The sequence below is a fragment of the Tenrec ecaudatus genome, chromosome 5 (genome assembly GCF_050624435.1).
Source record: "Tenrec ecaudatus isolate mTenEca1 chromosome 5, mTenEca1.hap1, whole genome shotgun sequence".
Classification (NCBI taxonomy): domain Eukaryota; kingdom Metazoa; phylum Chordata; class Mammalia; order Afrosoricida; family Tenrecidae; genus Tenrec; species Tenrec ecaudatus.
Genome location: NC_134534.1, coordinates 67,502,286 through 67,523,654, shown reverse-complemented (window position 1 = coordinate 67,523,654; position 21,369 = coordinate 67,502,286). Strand labels below are relative to the sequence as shown.

At 41.8% G+C, this 21,369-nt stretch overlaps 1 protein-coding gene across 1 annotated transcript in view; it reads right to left on the bottom strand.

The window, feature by feature from the left end:
• EYA1 (EYA transcriptional coactivator and phosphatase 1) overlaps window positions 1-21,369 on the bottom strand; it is a 159,162-nt gene that overhangs the window by 37,310 nt on the left and 100,483 nt on the right. The window contains exon 10 of the mRNA XM_075550654.1: window positions 12,369-12,458. Within this exon, the coding sequence (XP_075406769.1) occupies window positions 12,369-12,458 (90 nt within the window). The remainder of the gene's footprint in view (window positions 1-12,368; window positions 12,459-21,369) is intronic.

Here is a 21,369-nt window from a genome sequence, read left to right as displayed (position 1 = left end):
TGAATATCAGAGGTGGACACTGTGCCCCACAATATTGTGTTTAGCACGGTGATGCTGTGGGGGTTAGGCACAGTACTGCCAATGGCCAATCCTCTAGTTGCTTCCTGGAGAAAGTTGAGGTGATTGGTTTCTGTAAAGAGTTAGCCCCACAAATCTGATAGAAGGGTCACTGTGAGTTGGAATTGACTTGATAACAGTAGGCTTGGGAGTTTTTGGACAGTAATGCGTGACTCACAGTCTTTCTTCAGCTCAAGAAACTTATTGGGGCTGCCTTTTTGGAATACCATTCTGGGACATTGCTTCTCAGCTCCTCTGTGCACACTGACTCCATGTACGTGATATTTGTAAGCCTTGAGATTTCCGAGCCATGCTCATGCTGTACTGTCTCCCTAAAGCACCCGTCTTGAAAGCCGTAACCTGCCACCCAATCCAGCCTTGTGGGTTCTTGGTAAACCTTCAGGTAGCAGTGTTAACACCACTCTTACACACACGTAGATGGCTGCCCTGCTTGACTACTCCCAGAGGCCTCCAAGCTCTCGACTAAGAGCTGTACTCATTTACGTCTCCCACCAACCGGAAGTGCCTGCAGAGCCGGTGTACCCTCACCTTGCTTACCACCATTCTCTTGAAAAGGAACCTTACAAAAGTCATTTGTTTCTCATCACCACGAACGTTTTACATTTTACCGCACATTTTGCAAAAGCCCTTCTCACCTCTTTTCATAAGGCTTCGGCCAATGACGAGTTGTCACACGGAAATCTAAATAGGTGAGCGCTTACAATGATTTTCTGTTTAAATTTGAGATATTTTTTCTTTTACTTTAGAGGAAATAAATGTTAAAATGCCACCACCTGCCAGTTTGTCTTACGGTGGTGGCTTGCATGTCACCGCATGCTGGAAGGCATGCCACCAGTATTTCAAACACCAGAAGCATCATGCCCAGGGTGGGTAGGCTTCTGTGCAGTTTCCAGAGTAAGACAGATTAAGAAGAAAGGCCTGGTAATCTATACCTAAACTTCAGTCAGTGAAAATGTTTGTGTCACAACAAAATATTTTCCAATACAGTCCTGGAAAATGAGTCCCTAGTTAGAAAGTACAACACAGCAGTTGCAACAATGGAGTCAAAAATGCAAGGATCATAAAGACAGACCAGGAGCAAGTCATGTTTCATTCTTCAATGTTTTCTACATATCTTTATGTATACATATAACATGCATGTCATATAGGAGCCCTGGTGGTATAGTGGTTACACATCGAGCTGCTTAAGGTCAGGAGCTCAAAACCACCAGCTAGCTCTTTGGGGGAAAGATGAGGCTTTCAACTCCCACAAAGAATTCCATCTTAGAAACTCATGGGATGGGGCAGTCCTATCCTGTCCTAGAGGGCTGCTATGAGTTGGCATCAACCAGCTGGCCATGAGTTTGTTTTATGATTTTGAATGTTGCCTATGAGCTCTCTCTGAGTTAGAGCTGACTGTGGCAATGAACCACAACAAATATTAGGAGTATGTTAGGAGGGGAAATCATTTCGTATTTTCCCATGCCTCTCCCAGGTTCTTATTACGCACAAGAAACAACTGTTAATTTTCCAAGCTGCTCATTTTTTGCCCAATAGAAATACTTGGTCTCCAAATTCAGGAGCAATGCCGTGAAGATGCATTGAAAACAAAGCATCCCTGCCAACTGACGAGGATGATGCCTGGAGCAGAGGTAGCTACCTTGACATTGTTGATCAAATGCCAACAGCAGAAGCTGGGTCCTGCTCAATCATTTTGGAAGAAGCAAACAAGCTGACCGAATGTTTTGATCAAAATCAACATCCTCTCCTCCTGCCCAGCCTCCACCTGCCTTACAAAGGAGCCGCACACAGTTAGTGGTGGTAAGAATCACGGATTTGGACAGCTTTTCCTTAGAAATGCCGGGAGAGGCCTGGACTGAACTAGCCCCGATAGAGGCTCCATTGTAATTGCCCTGAAATGGGAGAAGCCTCTGGGGACTGCAACTTAAACACATTTGGGGGAAGTGGAAGTTACAGGGCTCCCCCTGCGCCGTTCAGTCTGAAAACAAGAGGGCGAAAGAGACGGGCACCTTGCCTTCCTTTCTCTACCAAGCAGACTCCCGTTGAAGGCGACGGGACACAATTTAACTTCAAAATATCGTTCCTCTCTCCCGGTTCAAGAAGAGTGAGCCTCCAAGCAAAACAAGGATCCGAAAGTAAAACGCCTGTCATATATAAGACACCAGCAGGCCAACATCAGCGTTTTGTTTTGTTTGGAAACAGACAAGCAACCCTCTGGCCATCTCTTGGATCGTCGCGGTGGTGGTTCTGTTTAACAGAACAGGGGCTGTCGCTTGTTCCGGGGACTTGATTCTGTTCCCTCTCCTAATGCGCACAACATCCCGGTTCCCATTACTGAAGCTTGTTAGGGGCGGCTGGACTCGGGCCAGACACGATGGGGTGTGCAAGGATGGAGCTTTGGCCTCTCCCACTCAATGAAAGGGCTTTCTTCGAAAAATCACCACCAGTTTTCTTGTGATACTCAAAACGGCCACTTTGGCCTGACACAGTCACTCAAATTTCCAAATTAGGTATCTTCAAGATACATTTCGATTCTGGGTCTCCAAACTGAACTGTTGCCGTGAGAGGATTTTCCCTCTCTGAGAGGCTGCTTCTTCTTCATGCAGCAGGGCCAGATTTCTTTCCCAGAAATCTCAATCCATTTCAAGCCTGAGCCTCTCTCTCCCAAGGCCCTGGACTCCACCTTGCACGCGCGCCCCTCAGCTCACCACCACTCAGTCTTTACAGACTCATAAGACACTACAGGCTGAAGCCCAGAGGGCCCTCGTGACTCAATGGCGCCCTATGTTTGTTCAACCTCTGATTTCTCTAGAGCCGGAAGACAACAAGCCCCATAAATAGAGGGTGCGAGTCGAGCTGAAATAGTAGAGTTTTGACCATGATTATGACTATATGAATCTTCAGTATTTTTTGAATCATTAAGAAATATTAATTAGAGACTATAATAACAGAGATTATTTAAAAATCAATACATCTACCACTTGGAGAAAATTAGTGTTCTCTTTATGGAGACAATTTTATATTTGGGAAATTTTTTACAGTAGAGAAACTTTTTGTCTTTTTTATGTGCACAGCAGACCTGTGATCTAACTGTACATAATTTTATATACCTCTTTGCAGCAAAATGTGTGGGGTCCATATCTGACCTCCTCTGGCTCCCCTATTGTCATAAGGTGGGGTTCAAACATCCCTCCCTCCATCCTTGTTACCCGTCTGACACCAGCCACACGATGTTTATGTTGGGTTCTCTGATTCATTGCAATGGCCATATGGAACTCCCACACGTAACTCACAATTAATGGGGGTTCATTAAGGAAATCAACAGGTTACAAGCAGAGTCACTCAACAGTAAGGGCACAGTCTTGGGTCCATGGCAACCTCTCTCAGCCAAGTCTCTCTGGTGCTTTGTCTCTCAGCCATGTGGACCTCTGCCTCTGTGGACCCGGAAGCCTGCCTGTTGTACCCTATAGCGGACAGAGTAGAACAGCCATCTCTTAACCCTATTATGCCCTCCACAACCCACACCATATGCTTACATTCTATCGTGGTCAAAACTCTCACGATTGTCCATCCTTGGGAGGTGCACACACAGCACACTCAGCTACTGACCAAACGACTGGGACACTGCGGTTCTTTGGAAGAAGGGACACTTGATCTGATGCACAGGGCAGTCACCCTGGGTAGGAATCCACTAATGACCACTGACTTTGATGCCTTTACCTTCTTCGCAAACCGCCTACATCTTTGCGCTGGCAGAACTGTCTTCACCCTCTCAATCCTCATCCTCTCCTCCACCACTGCTATCCAACCTTTGTTTAGTGCCATTCTACCGCAATGGTGTTTATCAGCATCATCAATGACCAACATTCGTGCCAAATCCAACCACCATTTCTCTGTCCTCATCCCACTCAATGTTGGCAGCATTGGGCACGGTCAGGACAGACGTTCTCATTGTGGAAACCCTCGATTCTCTAGAGTTCTGTGACGCCAGGTGCTTTTCCACGTACACCTTCGCTATCACCTTGCATCCTCTCTCTTTCCCACAATCTTATTGTGGAAAGTACAATAAATCTGCCATGTTAACAATTTTTAATTTCCATTCTCCCTTGAAGGCTCTACCTTGATCTTACTTCTAATGATTAGAATGTCCTCATGATTACTCTTAGGCCCTCTCCTCTATTCACATTTGGGATGATGTTATGACTCCTAGAATTCTCTCTTCAGTGTTTCTCTTCTCGGTGATCCAAATCTCTAAATTCACCTGCTTGTGAATACTTTGATATTCACAAACGATGGCATAATTCGACTTGAATACTGACTAGGCCTTTCAAACTTAGTCTACTCAAAACAGAACGTTTGGGTAAAGGCCCCCTGCCCCCTTCCCTGCCTTCTTACCCCACACCAACTCTTTCCACCTCAGAAATGTGACAACTCATGCAGTTGTTAATGTCAAAAGCTAGTGATCACTTTTGATGCCTTCTTCCCACACCTCCCTCATCTGATCCACGCACAAATGCCGACTGGGCTTCCTCCGCAGTGCAATGCATCTGCAACTTATCACAGAGTCCAGGACAGCACAACCACGGCCACGGTTAACCTCTCCCTGGCTGGCTGCAGTCATCTCCTAAGTAACTGCCTTCCTCGGGTGCTTGCTCACCCCCATTTCTCATCTGATAACCTAATGTTTTGAAGGGGCACACACAATTCTCTCATCTTCACGCTTAAAAGGCTTCAGTGGTTTCCACTGCCATCAGAAAAACATCCAAGGTCTGTGTCACAGTCTACTGGTCACTTGATAATTTGGACCTGGTCACTTTTCTCCCATTCATGCTGTTCTAGACTAATCTTCTTGCATGTTTCTTGAAGAAGAAAATCTCAACCCCACCTCAGGTCGTTTGCACTTTCCATTCTCCTCCTAGATGCTAGCTACCGCATGGTTGCACACTGATTTCCCTGGAACGTCCTGTTTTCTGCATGCATGTCATCTCCTCACAGACAGTTCTCCCTGAGCACCGGGGCCACGGATCATCCATGCTGTCCCCACATTGTCGGATCCAAGTATTGTTTGTTTTCTTCATATTATGTCCACATGCAATTATCTCATTTGTTTACAAAGCTTCCATTGCCTACTTCTCTACTGCAGCGGTAACCCTTTGGGCAGGGTGACGCAGCCTCCGTCGCAGCTGCACACCCAGCATCAAGCACTGTGTCCCCTTCAGTAATGCGAACGGCCTGCTTAATGACGGAATGAACAACACAGATACAGACTGTAGAGGATGCAACCACTGAGCAATAGTACTGACAGCCCCGTAACGGGAAAATAGCTATAGGTAACTTTTCAGTCTATCCAGTTATTTTAAAGAATGCCATTGTTTCTAAAAGCCGGGATCACACCTGCGTTCTGTAGGCTGCTTTGAAAAAATACCATTTCCTCCAAGTGCTTTATTTTAATGCCATGAATTCTAACATCAAGGCCATACAGTATTTTATTGCTTATTTTTAAAACTTGCAATTGGCCATGAATATTTTCCCTTTAGGCAATAGTTTTAAAATAGTTTTCATCAAGATGCAATATAATTTACTTCACTAGTCACCTATTATTAGATACTTCAAATATTACTAAATTTTGCTGTAAAAACCACAGCATGGAAGGTATTCTGTAGAATGAGGTTTATTTAGATTTCTGGAGAATGTTGCCCCTCAATACCTGTCTGACCTCAGACAAGTTTTGTTTTACTGATTTTCTTTCCTTTTTGTGCCTCCTCTTAAAAGAGATAATGCCTCTGTTGAGCTATCAGGACATTAAATAGAGTGATGTATATAAATGCCATCAGAATAAACTTTCAATGGATACTTATTATCATTTCATAATTATCTATCTGCAACTTCTATTTTCTTGGAATAGATGCAGGAAGTGAAATAAAAGTCTGGTCACCTTACGGTTCTGAATGCCTATTGTCAAGTGCTTCGCATAAGCATCTGAAGTTAGCAATGGGCTTCAACATAAGAAAAATTGTGAGGATGTCATGGGCTCGATGACCTTTCCTTTGTTGTACAGGGGTCACTCTGAGTTGAAAGCCACTCCATGGCACCTGCCTAACAACATCAACAACACTGTGTGTGCCACAGGGCACGTCACCAAAATTTAGAGCATGCAGACTTCAATGTTGGCAGAATTAATCAGGAGAAAGTACACCAGCATGAAAAAGTTTATGGAACAGACCTGAACATGAGAAACACTGACCTAGCTCCTATCCTCATGAGCAGTGGATGAAAGTACCTAGCTTATTCCAGCTTATTGCATTGCGTGCCATTCAACATTGGACAACACTGATGGCCAGGGGTCTGAACAGTTAATGCTTGACATTTCCATTGCTAGAGTGGAATCCGGTTTTTAAATGTATCTTTATGTGTCCTGATCATTCGATGGCGTGTTCTTATTCACTCTTTATGTCCTTTGGCTCATTTCTGCCCCTGAACTATTTCTTCATGTTTTCCTTCATGGCTTATGAATTCTCTGCTATGCTGCTTGTAGATATTTTTGCTCAATTCTGGGCTTTCTTTAATCACCTTTTAAAGGTAGTATTTTTTTGCTCTCATAATAGAAGAATAAAAAGGGGGTTTATAAAAATTTTTTTTATATTTGAGCCAGATTATTTTTTTTGCCAAAAATGTTTAGGTATATCAACAAGATTTCAGCATTTCCTTCACATAGGCCTCCCAAGCCTTACTTATATGAGCTACTCCCTATCATCCCTATTGTTACTATTTTGAAATTACAGTTTCATTTTAAATGTGATGTAGCATTGATAAAGAAGACTGATGAACAAACCATTTAATTTTCTATCCTTTATTCTTTCTGAAGCCTATTTGAAATTCTAAAATATTTCAATGAAATCGTAATCTACTGCAAAAAATATCTTCCATGTGTTAAAGGCAAAGATGTCACTTTGCAGACTAGGGCGGAACCACGCCAGAGCATTTCAATGGTCTCACTGGCACGTAAAGGCTGAGCAACGAAGAAGAAGGACTGAGGAGGCGCCAAGGCCTTTGAATCATGGTGTGACTGAAGAGGGTGACCCTTCTGGTGGACTGCCAGGAAAACACAAGTCCCTGCACTGGCTGGCACCCAGCCCCACGTGAGGATGCCACGGCTGGCCTCACGTGCTGTGGGCACTTTATCAAGAGACCAGTCCTTGGAGAATGGCATGTTTGGTAGCAAAAGAAGGCGGCTTTCCACAAACTGGATCAACACATGGGCTCAACTCTAAGAACAATTGTGTCACTGCGGTTTCCTTCTGTTGTTCATAGGGTTGCTTTGAGCTACCGCCACCACGCACCCTGCATATAACTGTATGTGGGTGTGGCGTGTGCATAAACACACACATACATATGCGCATACAAAATCCTCTGTGGGAAACAGTAATTGCGTCTCTTTCATGAATTACAGTTTGTCTCATTTTGCTGCCCCAAATTTCTAAGGACAATGCTGAGTAACAGTGTTGACAGTAAGTAACTTTACTTTTGTTTCATTTGTAATGAAAATTTGCTTCTGGCATTTTATCTCTAAGTATAATGTTAGCTGTTTAGCACATGGATCGTTTATTACGTTATATTGTGATATAGTTCTCCCACTTATCTGATGAATATGAAAATCATGAAAGTCTTCGAGTATGCTTTTAACTTCATGTAGAATAAGTGACACAGACTCTTAGGTAAAAGAAAGAAACTTAAAAGAACACTCGTCTTGGTAGCCTGGTGGCTCGTGCACTAGGAGGCCAACTCAAAGCGCAGCAGGTCCAGACCACCAGTCGCTCAGCAGGAGAAAGATGAGGGTCTTTTCCCTCCTGTAAAGATTCAGTCTTGAAAACCCACAGGAGCAGTTCTACTCTGACCTGTAGGGTCACTAGGAATCAGAACCAACTCAGTGCAGTGAGTTTGGTGGTGGTGTTTGAATGAAATTATTTAATAATGAAGAATAAAGAGATCGTCTCTTTTCTGACATCAGTTACAGTGTGATGAAATTCAATACACATTACCACGTTTAAGAGTTACTGATTGCTTGAAAACTTACTTTGCCACTTAAACTGAGGTTTTGATGCTGTTCTTCCTCACAGAGGAAAAGACAAGGTGGGAAATCTAAAAATGTAGGGCGGTAGAGTCAACTTTATGGTCCTCGACGGGACAGGAAACATTCATTGGTATTCTAACACCGTGACGTGAGCTTCGTCTAACAAAATCATCTAACCGCCTTCATGCACACAACAATATTCTGGGGCTCTCTAGCAAGGGTGCTCCCGGGATTTCAAGTCCTCCTCCTCCTTACTGACTTTATCACAAGTGATGAAATAAATAGGAAAAAGCTGTTTTCCGAGCTGAAACCAAAAAGTAGCCCAGAAGGCAAATGTGATGATTTTGCTTCTGATTGATTGCAGACCGGAAACCTTTGGGGGCAGTTCTGTTCTGTGTGAACAGGGTTGTCTTGTTTCTTTTTAATCCTGGGTTCCCAATGACTTCTTACAATGCCCTTGTAGCAGTTTATACAGGTATAAAATCAACTCACTGCCACGAGTCAATTCTAACCCACAGCACCCCATAGCACCCCTATACAAATACAGATGCTTAAAAAACCAACAAACAAAAACCCTACACCAGGAAACTAAAGAAGACTCCATCCAGGAAGCACTGGAGAATTTAAGCCAGAAATCCAGACATTACCGATGACGTTGGTCTGTCCGGCCTAATAAAGCATTAGCTCAGCAGACAGGAAGCGGCGATACCCAACACAATTAGTTTCTCGGTTAACAAGATGAACACAGTGGTGCAATGCCCTCCTCATTTCTGGGTCTCAGAAGCCCAGGGGGTCCCCACTATTACCCAGCCTCATCTCTGCTTGGAACCCACTGGCTCTTGAAGGCCACTGTCAGTACCATTGTTCTGGACAACACCCAGAGAGTCCGTAAAATGGTATCCTTTAAATCCCTAGATAAAGATAATCCAATATGAGCTCCATGCCCCCTTTTAAAAAGGCCCATTTGAATAAGCAATTTTCCTTTAACTGTGGAAAGCTTTAACAGAACTGACCAGTACTCGGTTCAACAGAATCGTTATTGAATGTGGCAGGCTTTCCCCAACTCTATTTTCAGATTAACTTCCAATAAGAACCCAACAGAAAGGCCCTTTTCTCCACTCACGCAGAGAGAGCAATACGTAAGAAGTGGGGCTGGGGTGGACCCCCCAATTGCATGCTGTTATACATAAAAAATGACTTCCATATAAGCATCTTTGGATCGCACAGGAGGCCTGTATGTAAAATGATACGTAGGATGTTCGTCAAACTTATAAATAGGAAAGTCAGAAGCTTGCTACAGAACGAAAGAAAGTCTCCGGCCTCCTGGGGGTGGGGGGCAAAATATTTCCTGTCATAATTACACCTCCCTGTCACGCAAATTCCGAACGTGAGTTTAAGGACACGGAAAAACACAGGTTTTCGTCTCACCATTCTTTTGCAGGAGTAACAGCAGAATTAAGAAAAATGTGATTTGGGGGCAATAAAGTTATCACCAATTTCTCACCAAAGGGAAATGATGCAGAAGGCTTCAAAAATAAATACTGGACTTCATAAATTTCTTATGGTTTTACTAAGATGTCTCTAAATCATTTTATAAAAGTCAATTCCTTGACAATATTACTAAAAAAAATGACTTTTGCAGCTAAATTCCCTTAATGAGATCATAATACCCAGGTTAAACACCAACATGAATAATACAGCCCATCTTTCTAGCAGCCTCTCACACGGTCTATGCTATTGTTCAAGCTCTTTCACACATCCAAGATGGAAATTAAGCTAACTACACAGAAGGGGAGAAAGCAAAAAGTAAAGATTTTAGAAGAAAAGAAGGTCAACGGGCAACGCTCAAGAGCTGGAAAATCACATGCCACAGCGATTAACAGCTAGTTAATCTCCTTAAAATGGCTTGGACCATACACCTCACAGAGTTAAATACATATAATTTAAATACATTAAAATATTTATGTCCCCTACCAGAGCACATTACTAATTGGAGGGTGAAATCAGGCATTACCATAACATTTCTGCCTGATGAGATAATTTTGGTTTTCTGGACCACATTATGCCAAAACAAATTATTTTGCCAGGAAATAATTTCACTTATTTTGAAAGCAATGAATATTTACCATGACTGGACCCAGGTTTCTTGAATTTAAAAAAAAGAAAGACTAAAGTAAGTATATGAGCCAACTATTTTTTTTAATACTACAATTTTTTTTCTGAAGACATATACTAAATCTTATACCTTTGTGGATACATTTACATTATTCTCAAGGAAACTAATTTAAAATCTACTTGCATAAGGTTGCTGGCTTACATTATTTTTCACTAGGCTTAAAAGGTTTTCACTTTTATTTTTATATATTTGGTTACATTATCTATGCCTTATCTTTTCTACTTTACCCTATGCAAGAAATAGTCCTGATATTTCAACATTAAGTTGGCTGTAGTTACTGATTTTTCATTTATGTTTATGGGAAAAATTTTTAGGCTAGAACCCTGAATATATGGCTTTGAACATATTTGCTGGAATACTATTTCAGAGAGTGTCTAGATATAATTCAGTGTGAAGAATATGAGTAAATGAAGAAAAAAAATCTAACTATTACTTCAGCTCTGCGTTGGGAAACTTTGGGGGCTGGAGTTGGCCAAGTTTATTATTTTGCCCGACTGTTCATTTTTCTCCTCCGTTTTGGTGACTCCTCACGTTTCATCACCAACATCTTGGAGAAAGAAGTATGGCTTTCAGGTAGTGGGGTTTTAAAGCAATAATAAATTATTGCTACCTTCTTCTTGATGGGTGCTATTAACACCCATTAAGAGCAATCCAGTAGCGAGCTTGCACCAGGACAAAAGATCAACTTTGTGAGTGTCATCAGAGGCAAACGGAAACTGAGCAAAGGAATGTGAACGTCCTAGTAAAATATGGAATTTTTTCTGCTGCTCTCTACTAAAGTGAAACACAACCATAAATCAAAAACAGCTTTTGAAACGAAGCATGATTATTAAGCTTTTTGAAAAGTAATTCTGCACTTGCCATTCATGTAAAATCCTTCTACCTTCAAAAACGGTGGTTTCTTTTAGAAAAGTAAACACTTGACAATCCCCCCCCCCAACATTGCATTTTACCTATGTGCAAAAATAAACACTGCATTGAGGGACGGGGGTGTGGGATAAAAAGCACATTTAAATAATTTTATTGCACTCCAAGTTGCCAATTCGTCTGTGAGTAGTTTCATTGCAGATGAAAAGAAATCAAAACACAGGACAGATGTTGAACAAACCGCATTTAAGTTCTGTCACACACTGGGCATTTTTCAAATGATTTTGGTTCATCTATTAAATAAGGTGCATTTTGCTTGATTTTGAAAAGGGGAAACATCAGGAAATATTTAAAGGCCAATTGCTGCCAATTAACTTTGATCAGTAAAAGTTCTATTTGAATCTTGCAGATTCTTCTCCTGTCTGAAATAACATACATTTATAAAATCCAGCAAAACAACAACTTGATGATTAATGCCTGTTGGCAGCCCTACCACAAGCTTGCTTAACAGCAGGATTTAAATAAACAACTGTCTCCATTAAGAAGGAAGTGAAATGTAGTTGTAGTCATGCTTTTTTCATAATGGAGAGATGAAAACAATATTCTTTCGTTTTCAGGAATGCTGCTAACCAAGATCAGCATGTTTGTCAGTACCCATAACATTTAGCTAGCCGTCTTACAAAGTTTCCCCCAAATCATAGTGGACAAATAACATCACCCACAGTTTGACATTGGATAGTTGGGCAACTCAAAGAGCCAGACGATCAGACCATCCCAAAAGAAAACCCGTCAAGCTAATATGCCGAGAGTCAGATCCTGCAGAGAAGATGTGAAGATCGTGATTTCTGACGCATTCAAAGGTAACACAGCTTTCCGGTAACTGAGAAATCTGTAGTTTCTGACAATCAACCAAGCTTTTAAAATATTTAAAAATATTCTTGACATTATACTTTAATTCTTATGAAGGCTTACATAGCATCTAATCTTGAAACCCAACAGCCAAAGCAAAGCAAAATAAATATGGTAAACACATATAACTATATAATCACGGATGTTAACTCACGATTCCAATTATCCAGTTAAATACTTAGAAAATAATATCCCATTGCTATGAAAACCAGCACCTATGTTCTCACATACCACATGTAACAGATGTGAAAGAGAAGTAGGACTTACTTCTAAATCATTGAAGAATAGATGTGTGTCAGCCAAGTTGAAAATCATTTCTTCCATTCTCAGTCCAAGGGAAACTGAAGTAGGAGGATCCTAAAAGAAGAATTTTAAAGTGAGGACCATATATGCTTCATGTTACATGGAACAAGGTGCGTGTCCCATGAAGGAGGAGTCCACATCAGAAAGGGCTAAAAGCAAGAGACAAATGGTAAGACTTAGGTCTCAAATTCTTTTGATGATCATGATTTTGTTAGTGGGCAAATTTTAGCAACTAATTGCTTGAAAAAGTCAAATGCCTCAATGGTTGCTGGTCCATTACATAATAAAGACATTACTTGTAGGATATAATATCACCCCAAACAAAACTCAAATCACAGAAACTAATGTCACTCTGCCATCTAAAGTAGAAGCAATTTCAGTGGTACTTGTCTACTTTTAGGAACAAGTGTAACTCTGTGAGCCCAGAAACTCTTGGTGTCTTCCTCTACACCACAATCCATGAAGACTGTCACCACAAATATCAGAAAAGAGATACAATGCAGATCAGTTTCAGAAGAGAAATAAAGAGTCATTTTAGTCTAATGGCATCTCTCTCTTGTGCCCTGCATTTATTTAAACTGCCAATTGGGAAGAGACTCAAAGCAGGAAGTGGTGTCCACTTGGACAACTGGGTACCATGCCAGCTCAGGGAGCTGATGCTGACTTTCATGAAGTACCGCCCAGTCCTCCAGCAGCCAGTAGCACCCAATGACGGAGCGCAGTGTATTCTGATAGGCATACTACAACATAATCTGCAAAGACTGTTAGTGCTGCCGTCGTCGTGTCTCTGGTCAGACAGGCTGTCATGTAAGGGCTTAGTTTCTCTACTTACAATTCCCTTGACTAAATGATAATACACGTACAGTTTATATTTATTCCCCAAGTTTGCTGTGATTACAAAGCAGTAATACCAAAAGTTGCTACAAAGAACATTTTAAACACCGCGTAAAAGTTATTATTATTATAGGCTATCGATTCAACCTTCCATTATTAATTTTATATCCCTTTCTCTGTGGAAGATTTTTCATTACAGAAATTATTTTTCTTTTCGACCAATTACCTTCAACTATGAATTTGCTTCCTGGGTTTGAGAAATGACTGAGATTGACCCGGGGTGGTGCTCCGGGTTCACACACCTGGTGTGCACCTGAGAGCTGGCAGTTCAGTCCAGATCTGGTTATCTGCTTGCTTGAAAAATCAGCCCCTATAACCGGGAGAACAGTTCTATTATGACACACAGGAGGTTACCAGGAACTCGAATCAACTTGATGGTAACTGGTTCTTAACACCATGGAGGTTGTACATACTTGCATCTCCCCTGTGTTCTTCACAATGTCAGCAAGACATTGTGTGGAGTTGGGTGACTGCTCACCATGACTGTCCAGGCTTGAAGCACGGGGAGCAGTCTAAGACACTCACTATCCAATACTGCCCAGGATAAGCTTGCATTGTGTTCAGAACACACTACCTTCATTCCAAAGACTTGGCTGTGCGCTGTACTCTCACATGGCCCTTTCTCTAAAGTCTGTCACGTCCCTGAATCCCACCTCAAATCCCACCTCTTCTGTGCTCTTTGAAAAGTAGCAAGAACTGACAGAGGAGGAGCCCGAGCCTCAAAGAGCAGGACCTCCGTCCCTTATCCTCCAACGTTGGTGTCCCTATTTAACCTCTTTCAACTTGGGTTTCCTCACGGACAAAGCAGCCAGTCAAAGGAAAGCACTGACGCCCAGTCAGTGCAGCCACAGGTGACCCTCTACAGCGGTTCTCAACCTGTGGGGTGCGACCCCTTTGGGGGTCAAATGACCCTTTCACAGGGGTCACCCAATTCCTAACCGTGGCAAAACGACAATGAAGAAGTAGCACTGAGAAGAATGTTACGGCTGGGTGGGGCACCACAGCACCGGGAGCTGTATGGAAGGGTCGCAGCATGAGGACGGTTCAGAGCCACTGCTCTTCGGCAAAGTCGAACTGCGCCCAAGGCTTCCAGGCTGTGCTCTTTACGGGAGCAGACTGCGTGGGCGCTGTTGGACCTCTCTTCTGTGCCGTGGTGGGTAGGTTTGAACCACCAACCTTTTGGTTAGCAGTGGAGGGCTTTAACTAGTGTGCCATCAGGGTTCTTTACCCACCCATCTAAAAACGAATTTTTTATCTCCCAAGTAGGCACACAATGACTTTACAAAGGTGTAAAGAGAAACTCCTTTTATCTTGGCTTTATGAGAAATTGTGTACTCCACGATTTCATGTATCAGAAAGCATGCTGGGAAAAAGCAAATACTCAAGTACCCCTAACACCCCCCCCAAAATACAACCCCCTCAAAACCCCAACCCCCTAGAGCAGAATTAACTAGTAAGGGAAGTTCAAGCAGCTGTTCTTAAAACAAAACACCTGAGTAAGGTGTTTACTCTCTAGTTCAAGCCAATAAAAACACACCGACTTGTCTCATAAGGAGGTCAATGAATCTTTTTATGTGGCAAGGGTGAAGAGGCTCACCTCATTTACTTAATTGACAATTCTGGAATTTATGTGCCATGGTATTGTTACTTTGGAAAAAGTATTATTTCTTCTTGATAACCATTGCTTATTTATATGGCCATCAAAAGAATTACTCTATTGTCTCTTAATGTATAGCATACTTCGGCTTTCCTTCATAAATTATAGTAACGACTTGCTTGTTGCAATACTAATAAATTTTAAAGGCTTGTGCAGTCTTGTGGTCAAATACAACACAGATGGCAGCCTAATTTACCTTTCAATGCAATTCTCTTTTGTTATGAGCTGTCATTGCTTGGTAGTTTTTATACTCGCCACTCCCTGGTATTATTTGGAAAGATTTGCTATGTTAACAGTTCAACAGTTACCTGAAATTAGAGAATTTTAGGATTGAAAGGGAGCCTACTCTCGCAGTACTGGATTCCTATCATTTTGAAACAACTTCTCAAAGTAAAAAGTGTATCTTTTTAAAACCATTACTTTCTAAAATCACACACAGATACCGTACATTGAAAGCTTCTGTATACTGATATTTTCCACTTCATAATCTATTCATGTGTTGGTAGCTATAGCTTGAAAGGTTGCCCTTTAGAGACTGGCTGGGGTGCATAGCAGTGACTCAGTAGAACTCTTGCCTTCCAGGCAGGAGACCTGGGGTCAGTTCTCAGCCAATGTACAAATATTGTACAGCCAGTACCTATCATCATTCAGTGGGCTCTCATGTGCTGCTGTGATATAGAACAGGTTTCAGTGGGGTTTCCAGAGTAAGAAGGACTACAAAGAAAGCTTTAACCACCTAATTTCCAAAAATGAGCCACTGAAAGCCCTAGGGATCTCAACGGATGCCAGGTCCTGCATCACTTGGCTGCATTCCACATGGGGTTACCACTCGCAGTTCTGGGTCCAACTGCACAGTGACTAATCACTATAATGAGCTATCTACTCTTTGATGTAAGAAGATACAGGAAAATTGAATGTCAGAAGTATTGTCATCTACTTGTGATAAAAACTCTGGCAGGCTGCAAAGCCACCTAACCTTCTGTGTCTTACCTAATAGCACAAGAGCAGATTGATATCTGCATCCACACAGCTGCTTCCATATTCTAGCAATGGGAGTTGTCACAAATAATTCAGATTTTACATTCCAGTGCTGCTTCACAAGTTAGGGATCCCAGGTGGCACCGTGGGGTAAGCAGTGGACTGCTAACTGCAAAGGTTGGGAATTCAAACCCACCAGCCACTCCAGGAGAAAAAGATTAGCTCTCTGCGCCCATGAAGATTTACAATATCAGAAATGCTAAGACGCAGTTATACTCTGTCCTGTAGGGTTACCATGAGTTGCAATCAACTTGATGGCCATGGGGAGGTTGCAATAGATGTTCTTACAATACTTTAAATATATATATAATTCATTTTGTTATTGAGAATACACGCAGCAAAGCAGACATCAATTCAACAGTTTCTGCAAGTTCTGTTTAGTGATGGGGTTGAGACTCTGAATTATAAACCACTTTCCCCCTCCTTTTCTGAGTTGTCCTCCTCAATTAACATAAATTCACTGTCCCCTTTAAAGGTTGAAGGTAAACAAGCGGCCCTCTAGTTCAGAAGCAACAAAGCCCACATGGAAGAAGCACACCAGCCTGTGTGATCACAAGATGTTGAAGGGATCAGGTATCAGGCATCAAAGAACAAAAAGTCATATCATTTTAAATGAGGGTGAGTGCAGAGTGGAGACCCAAAGCCCATCTGTAGGCAACTGGACATCCCCTTACTGAAGGGCCGTGGGGAGGAGATGAGTCAGTCAGGGTACAGCGTATCAATGATGAAACATAGCTCTCCTCTAGTTCTTAAATGCTTCCTCCCCCTGCCTCCACTATCATGATCCCAATTCTACCTTACAAATCTGGCTAGACCAGAGGATGTACATTGGTACAGATAGGAACTGGAAACATAGGGAATCCAGGACATATGATCCCTTCAGGACCAGTGGTGAGAGTGGCGATACCTGGAGGGAGAGTAGAGGGAAGGTGGGGGAGAAAGGGGAAACCAATTACAAGGATCTACATACAACCTCCTCCCTGGGGGACAGACAACAGAAGGGAGACGTCGGACAGTGAAGGGAGACGTCAGACAGTGTAAGATATGACAAAATAATAATTTATAAGTTATCAAGGGTTCATGAGGGAGGGGAGAGTGAGGAGGGAGGGGGAAAATGAGGAACTGACATCAGGGGCTCAAGTAGAAAGCAAATGTTTGAGAATGATGATGGCAACAAATGTACAAATATGCTTGACATGATGGATATATGTATAGATTGTGCTAAAAATTATATGAGCCCCAATAAAATTATTTTTAAAAATTCACTGCCCCCTAAGGTTCTTATGTATCTTTTGAGTTGCTGCTGTCAATTTGATACCATAGAAACCTACTCCCACTGAATCTATTCTGATCCATGGAGATCCAACAGGAAAGAATCAAGTGGCTCCTTAAGTTTCCCGAGGCTTGGACTCATTAGAGGAGCAGATACTCATCTTTCTCTTTCAGAGTGGTTAGTGGGTTTGAACCGCCAACTTTGCAGTTAGCAGCTCAACACTTAACCCACTGTGCCACCAGAGAACCTTTAAAGCAAGATCCCTTAAAGATAGTTCTTCAAAAAGCATAATGCTCCCTCACCCCCCCCCCACTCTCATGACCCCAGTGCTGCCGCCCACTCTGGAACATGTACATAGATATAGGCAAGAGATAAAACTCATGGCTCATGGAACCCAGGAACAGGAATGGGAATAGCGATACCAAAAGGGTAGGAGAAAGGGGAGAAGTAGGGGTACCTATTATAATGAATGGCATATAACCACACACCAGACAGCAGTCGGTGTGACTATGAGAATAATAGCAATATATAATCTATCAAGGGGCCATGAGGGGCAGGGGAGGAGGAGCTGATCCCAAGGGATCAATGGAAAGTAAATGTCTAGAAAAGAATGATGGCAATATATGTACTAATAGGTTGGGTACAATTGATGTTGGATTATAATACGAGTTGTAAGAGCCCCTGATAAAATGATCTGAAAAATGCACAACGCTCTGTACACGTTAAACAAAATTACTGCTCTAAGAAGAGTTCTAAGGATGTATTTAGTTTGAGGTTTCAAGGCTAGCTCAGGAAGAGTTTCAGGGCTTCCTCCAACCTCCATGGCTGAAGTCCAGGAGAATTTGGAATTCTGTTTTACATTTCCCCTCTTTGGATCAGGATTCTTCTATAGAGTGTTTGACCAAAATGTTCAGGAATGGTAGCCAGGCACCATCTAGCTCTTCTGGTCTCGTGGCAAAAGAGCCAATTGTCCATGAAATCATTTAGACACATGCTCCATTTCCTCCTCCTGTTCCTCCGTTGTTCCAGGTAAGTGGAGGCCAATTGTCCCTAAGATGGCTATTTGCAAGCTTTGAAGATCCCTAGGGACTGTACATCACACGGGAGGCAGAGCAGAGGAGGACATTATACTAGGGCTGACATTCTGAGCGCACAGTTTGCAGAAGGCTACGGATAACGTTGAAAGCCCAAATCCCTCTGCAGAGGCCCCACGTGGATTAAGCCTCTGGGGAACCCCTCCTGACCAGTGACCAGGGAGGTGGACAGCCTTTCTATCAGACAGCGCTTGGGGACATTGGAAAGGGGGTTAATGCAGATATAGTTAGGTCCAAATTCAGCACCTTTCATTTGTTCTCCTTTTTGACTCATCTTAAATTTGATCTCATTTGTTATTTTCTGTTTTCTATTGGGGTTTTTCATAGTTTTATTTGTTATTGCTTCTGTTTTTTGTTTTTTTTTCAAAAAAACCATGTATATGTTTTTCTTTATTTGAAACCCAGAATAGGTAAACATATAGACAATTGCATAAGGTTAGGCAGGGGGAAAGGGGAGTTAATATAATCATGAGTACAAAAAGAGGAACGTGTTCTAAAATGGATTATGTTGATGATGGCACAACTCTTTTGAATATGGTTAAATCGTGGAATTATATGGGATGTATCAATAAAACTGTTAAAATAAAAAAATAAAAATAATAGGTTTCCATTGATCAAGTCGAAACCAAGAAATCTACTTACCCCTGGATGGGCTGCATTTGAGTAATTAAACCATACTATCCAAATAATAGAGTATTAGACATATCCAGTAGTCAATGCTATTTATCTGATTAAAGAGTAATTTATTCTTATAATAGTCTAAGTGAAATGGATAACATTAGAAACTGACATTTGAATTATTTTTTTCAAACTAAGTAGTTTTACATTATTATGTTTTAAAATATATTCTATATGTCCTGAAAGTTGCTTCTTTAATGAAAGCTAGAAAACCTGAGACTGAAAAAGAGAAAATACAGTAAAATATGTTACCATTTTTCCTACTCAGTGAAGAAACAGTATAGATTTACTCTATGAGTAACTCTTGTGTCCAGCAAATACTATTAATGGATTTTTTTCTCCACCTAAGTCATACATTTTTTTCCAATGAAGTCACAGCCTTATCATGTCCTCTGGGTACCACTGAGAACTGTCCACAATAGATCGCCCCTCTCCCTGTGCTGTCATGGTTATGGTTCGTTCCCTCTATGGGCCACTACCACCGCCTGTCGGTTTTGCACACTGGGGCAGTTTGCACATTTCCATGAGCTGGATGCTCTGCCCAGATTTTCAGGTACAAGCAGGGCACCTCTGGTCACCCTGCTTCCAGAGGAACTTCTAAATTATGACAAAATAGTTAGAAAGGCTTGACATTCTACTTTCAAAAACCATCCCACAAGAATCCTATGGATCACAAGAGCATATTAGCTGACACGGCGCTGTGAGATTAGCCCACAGGGTTGAAAACTACTCAAACTACATTGTGGTTGCCACAGTGGATGCGGGCTACTTGGGAAGGGGGCCCTGCACCGGGCACTGTACTCTGGTGCCCACGGGGGTGCCATTGAGTTGGAGCCAGTGAGTCAGTGGCCAGCTGACAACAGCTGCGTAACAGAGTGAATCAGGCCCACACTATATCAGGTTCGGGCTTGTCCCCACTTAGCGTCCGACTCCAGCCGCCTGTGTGGATCACCTGGTGACACAGGTGTTAGAGAACACCTCCAGTTCCCAACAGACCTGCCTGCATGGTTCCCAGTGGTTTCCTGCTCGCTCTCAACATATCACCAGTTACATGTCTGCTGTTGCCCAATCCGGGAGCCCCCTTCCTACCCACCGTCATTGAAGCGTATTATTCTCATGAAATATTTGTTATTTAAACAGAACCTCACTCATCTCTTATATGTCCTTTAGTTCAGTCTGCTAGGAAAAGACAGTTATTCACTGAACAAACTATTCAGAAAAAGCCAAGAGAATACTGTAACTCTCCTCTTTCTAACTATAAATGGTTACTTAACCGTGTGTGGGGGGGTGGGGGGCGGCAAAGATGAACATCTACCATGATTAAGGCTGTTTCAAGTAAGATTTTCCTAACCCATTTTCATTTATTCTCTCAAAAATGCTGCTTTTGGCTCAGACTGTCCAGGATACTCGGGCCTTCAAGGACAATCTCTTTGGGGTCTTTAGAAAGTTTTCGTATACAATTTTTTCAGTATTAAAAACAAAATACCTTCTTTTTTCCTAGAAACTTTCAAGCTAAACCTACTCCTCTAACCATGAAAACACCTTTACCTTTTGTACAACTATGCTTTTAAAACATTAATAAATCATTTATTGGGGACTCTTACAACTCTTATAACAATCCAGACATCAATTGTATCAAGCACATGTGTACATATGTTGTCATCATTTCCAAAACATTTTCTTTCTATTTGAACCCTTAGTATCAGCTCCTCTTTTTGCTCCTGCCTTTCCCACCCTCCCACCCTCATGAATCCTTGATAATTTATAAATTATTTTAATTTTCATAGTTTACACCGTCTGTTTTAAGACATACAACCCATGATTTTTAGGTTTGATTTAACAAGGTCACAATTGCCAAGTATTCCATTAGAACTTGTGTAGTTCAAAAAAGAATGACATAATCTTTTCAGCTTTACTATAGAAACAGTTAAAAATAGCACTTAAATGTTAATGGGGAAGCCAGCTCCCTTTATTTTAATACTTAGGTATATCAGTAAAGCATTAAAAGGACAATTGTTCCCATTTTTAATGTCGTTCCAGTCCTTAGATTCCTATGCTTGCATATTTTTTATTATCTACTGTTTATAACCCCAAACGCTCAACATTTAACAGCAAAATACAGTAAATAAGTGCTTGCAATAATACACATTTAACTCCTGAAAGTCGAACTCCTTTAATAAATATTTTCATATTTAAGTCACTGGGTCCATTCTGGATAGCTACACCATTGTGAACTAGCAGTTAGGCTCTACATAATAACTATGAGGTGGGCGGTTTATCTTAGGGTGGGGGGATGTCAAATTTCTTTCTTCTTTCCTTGTGTCTTCTTTC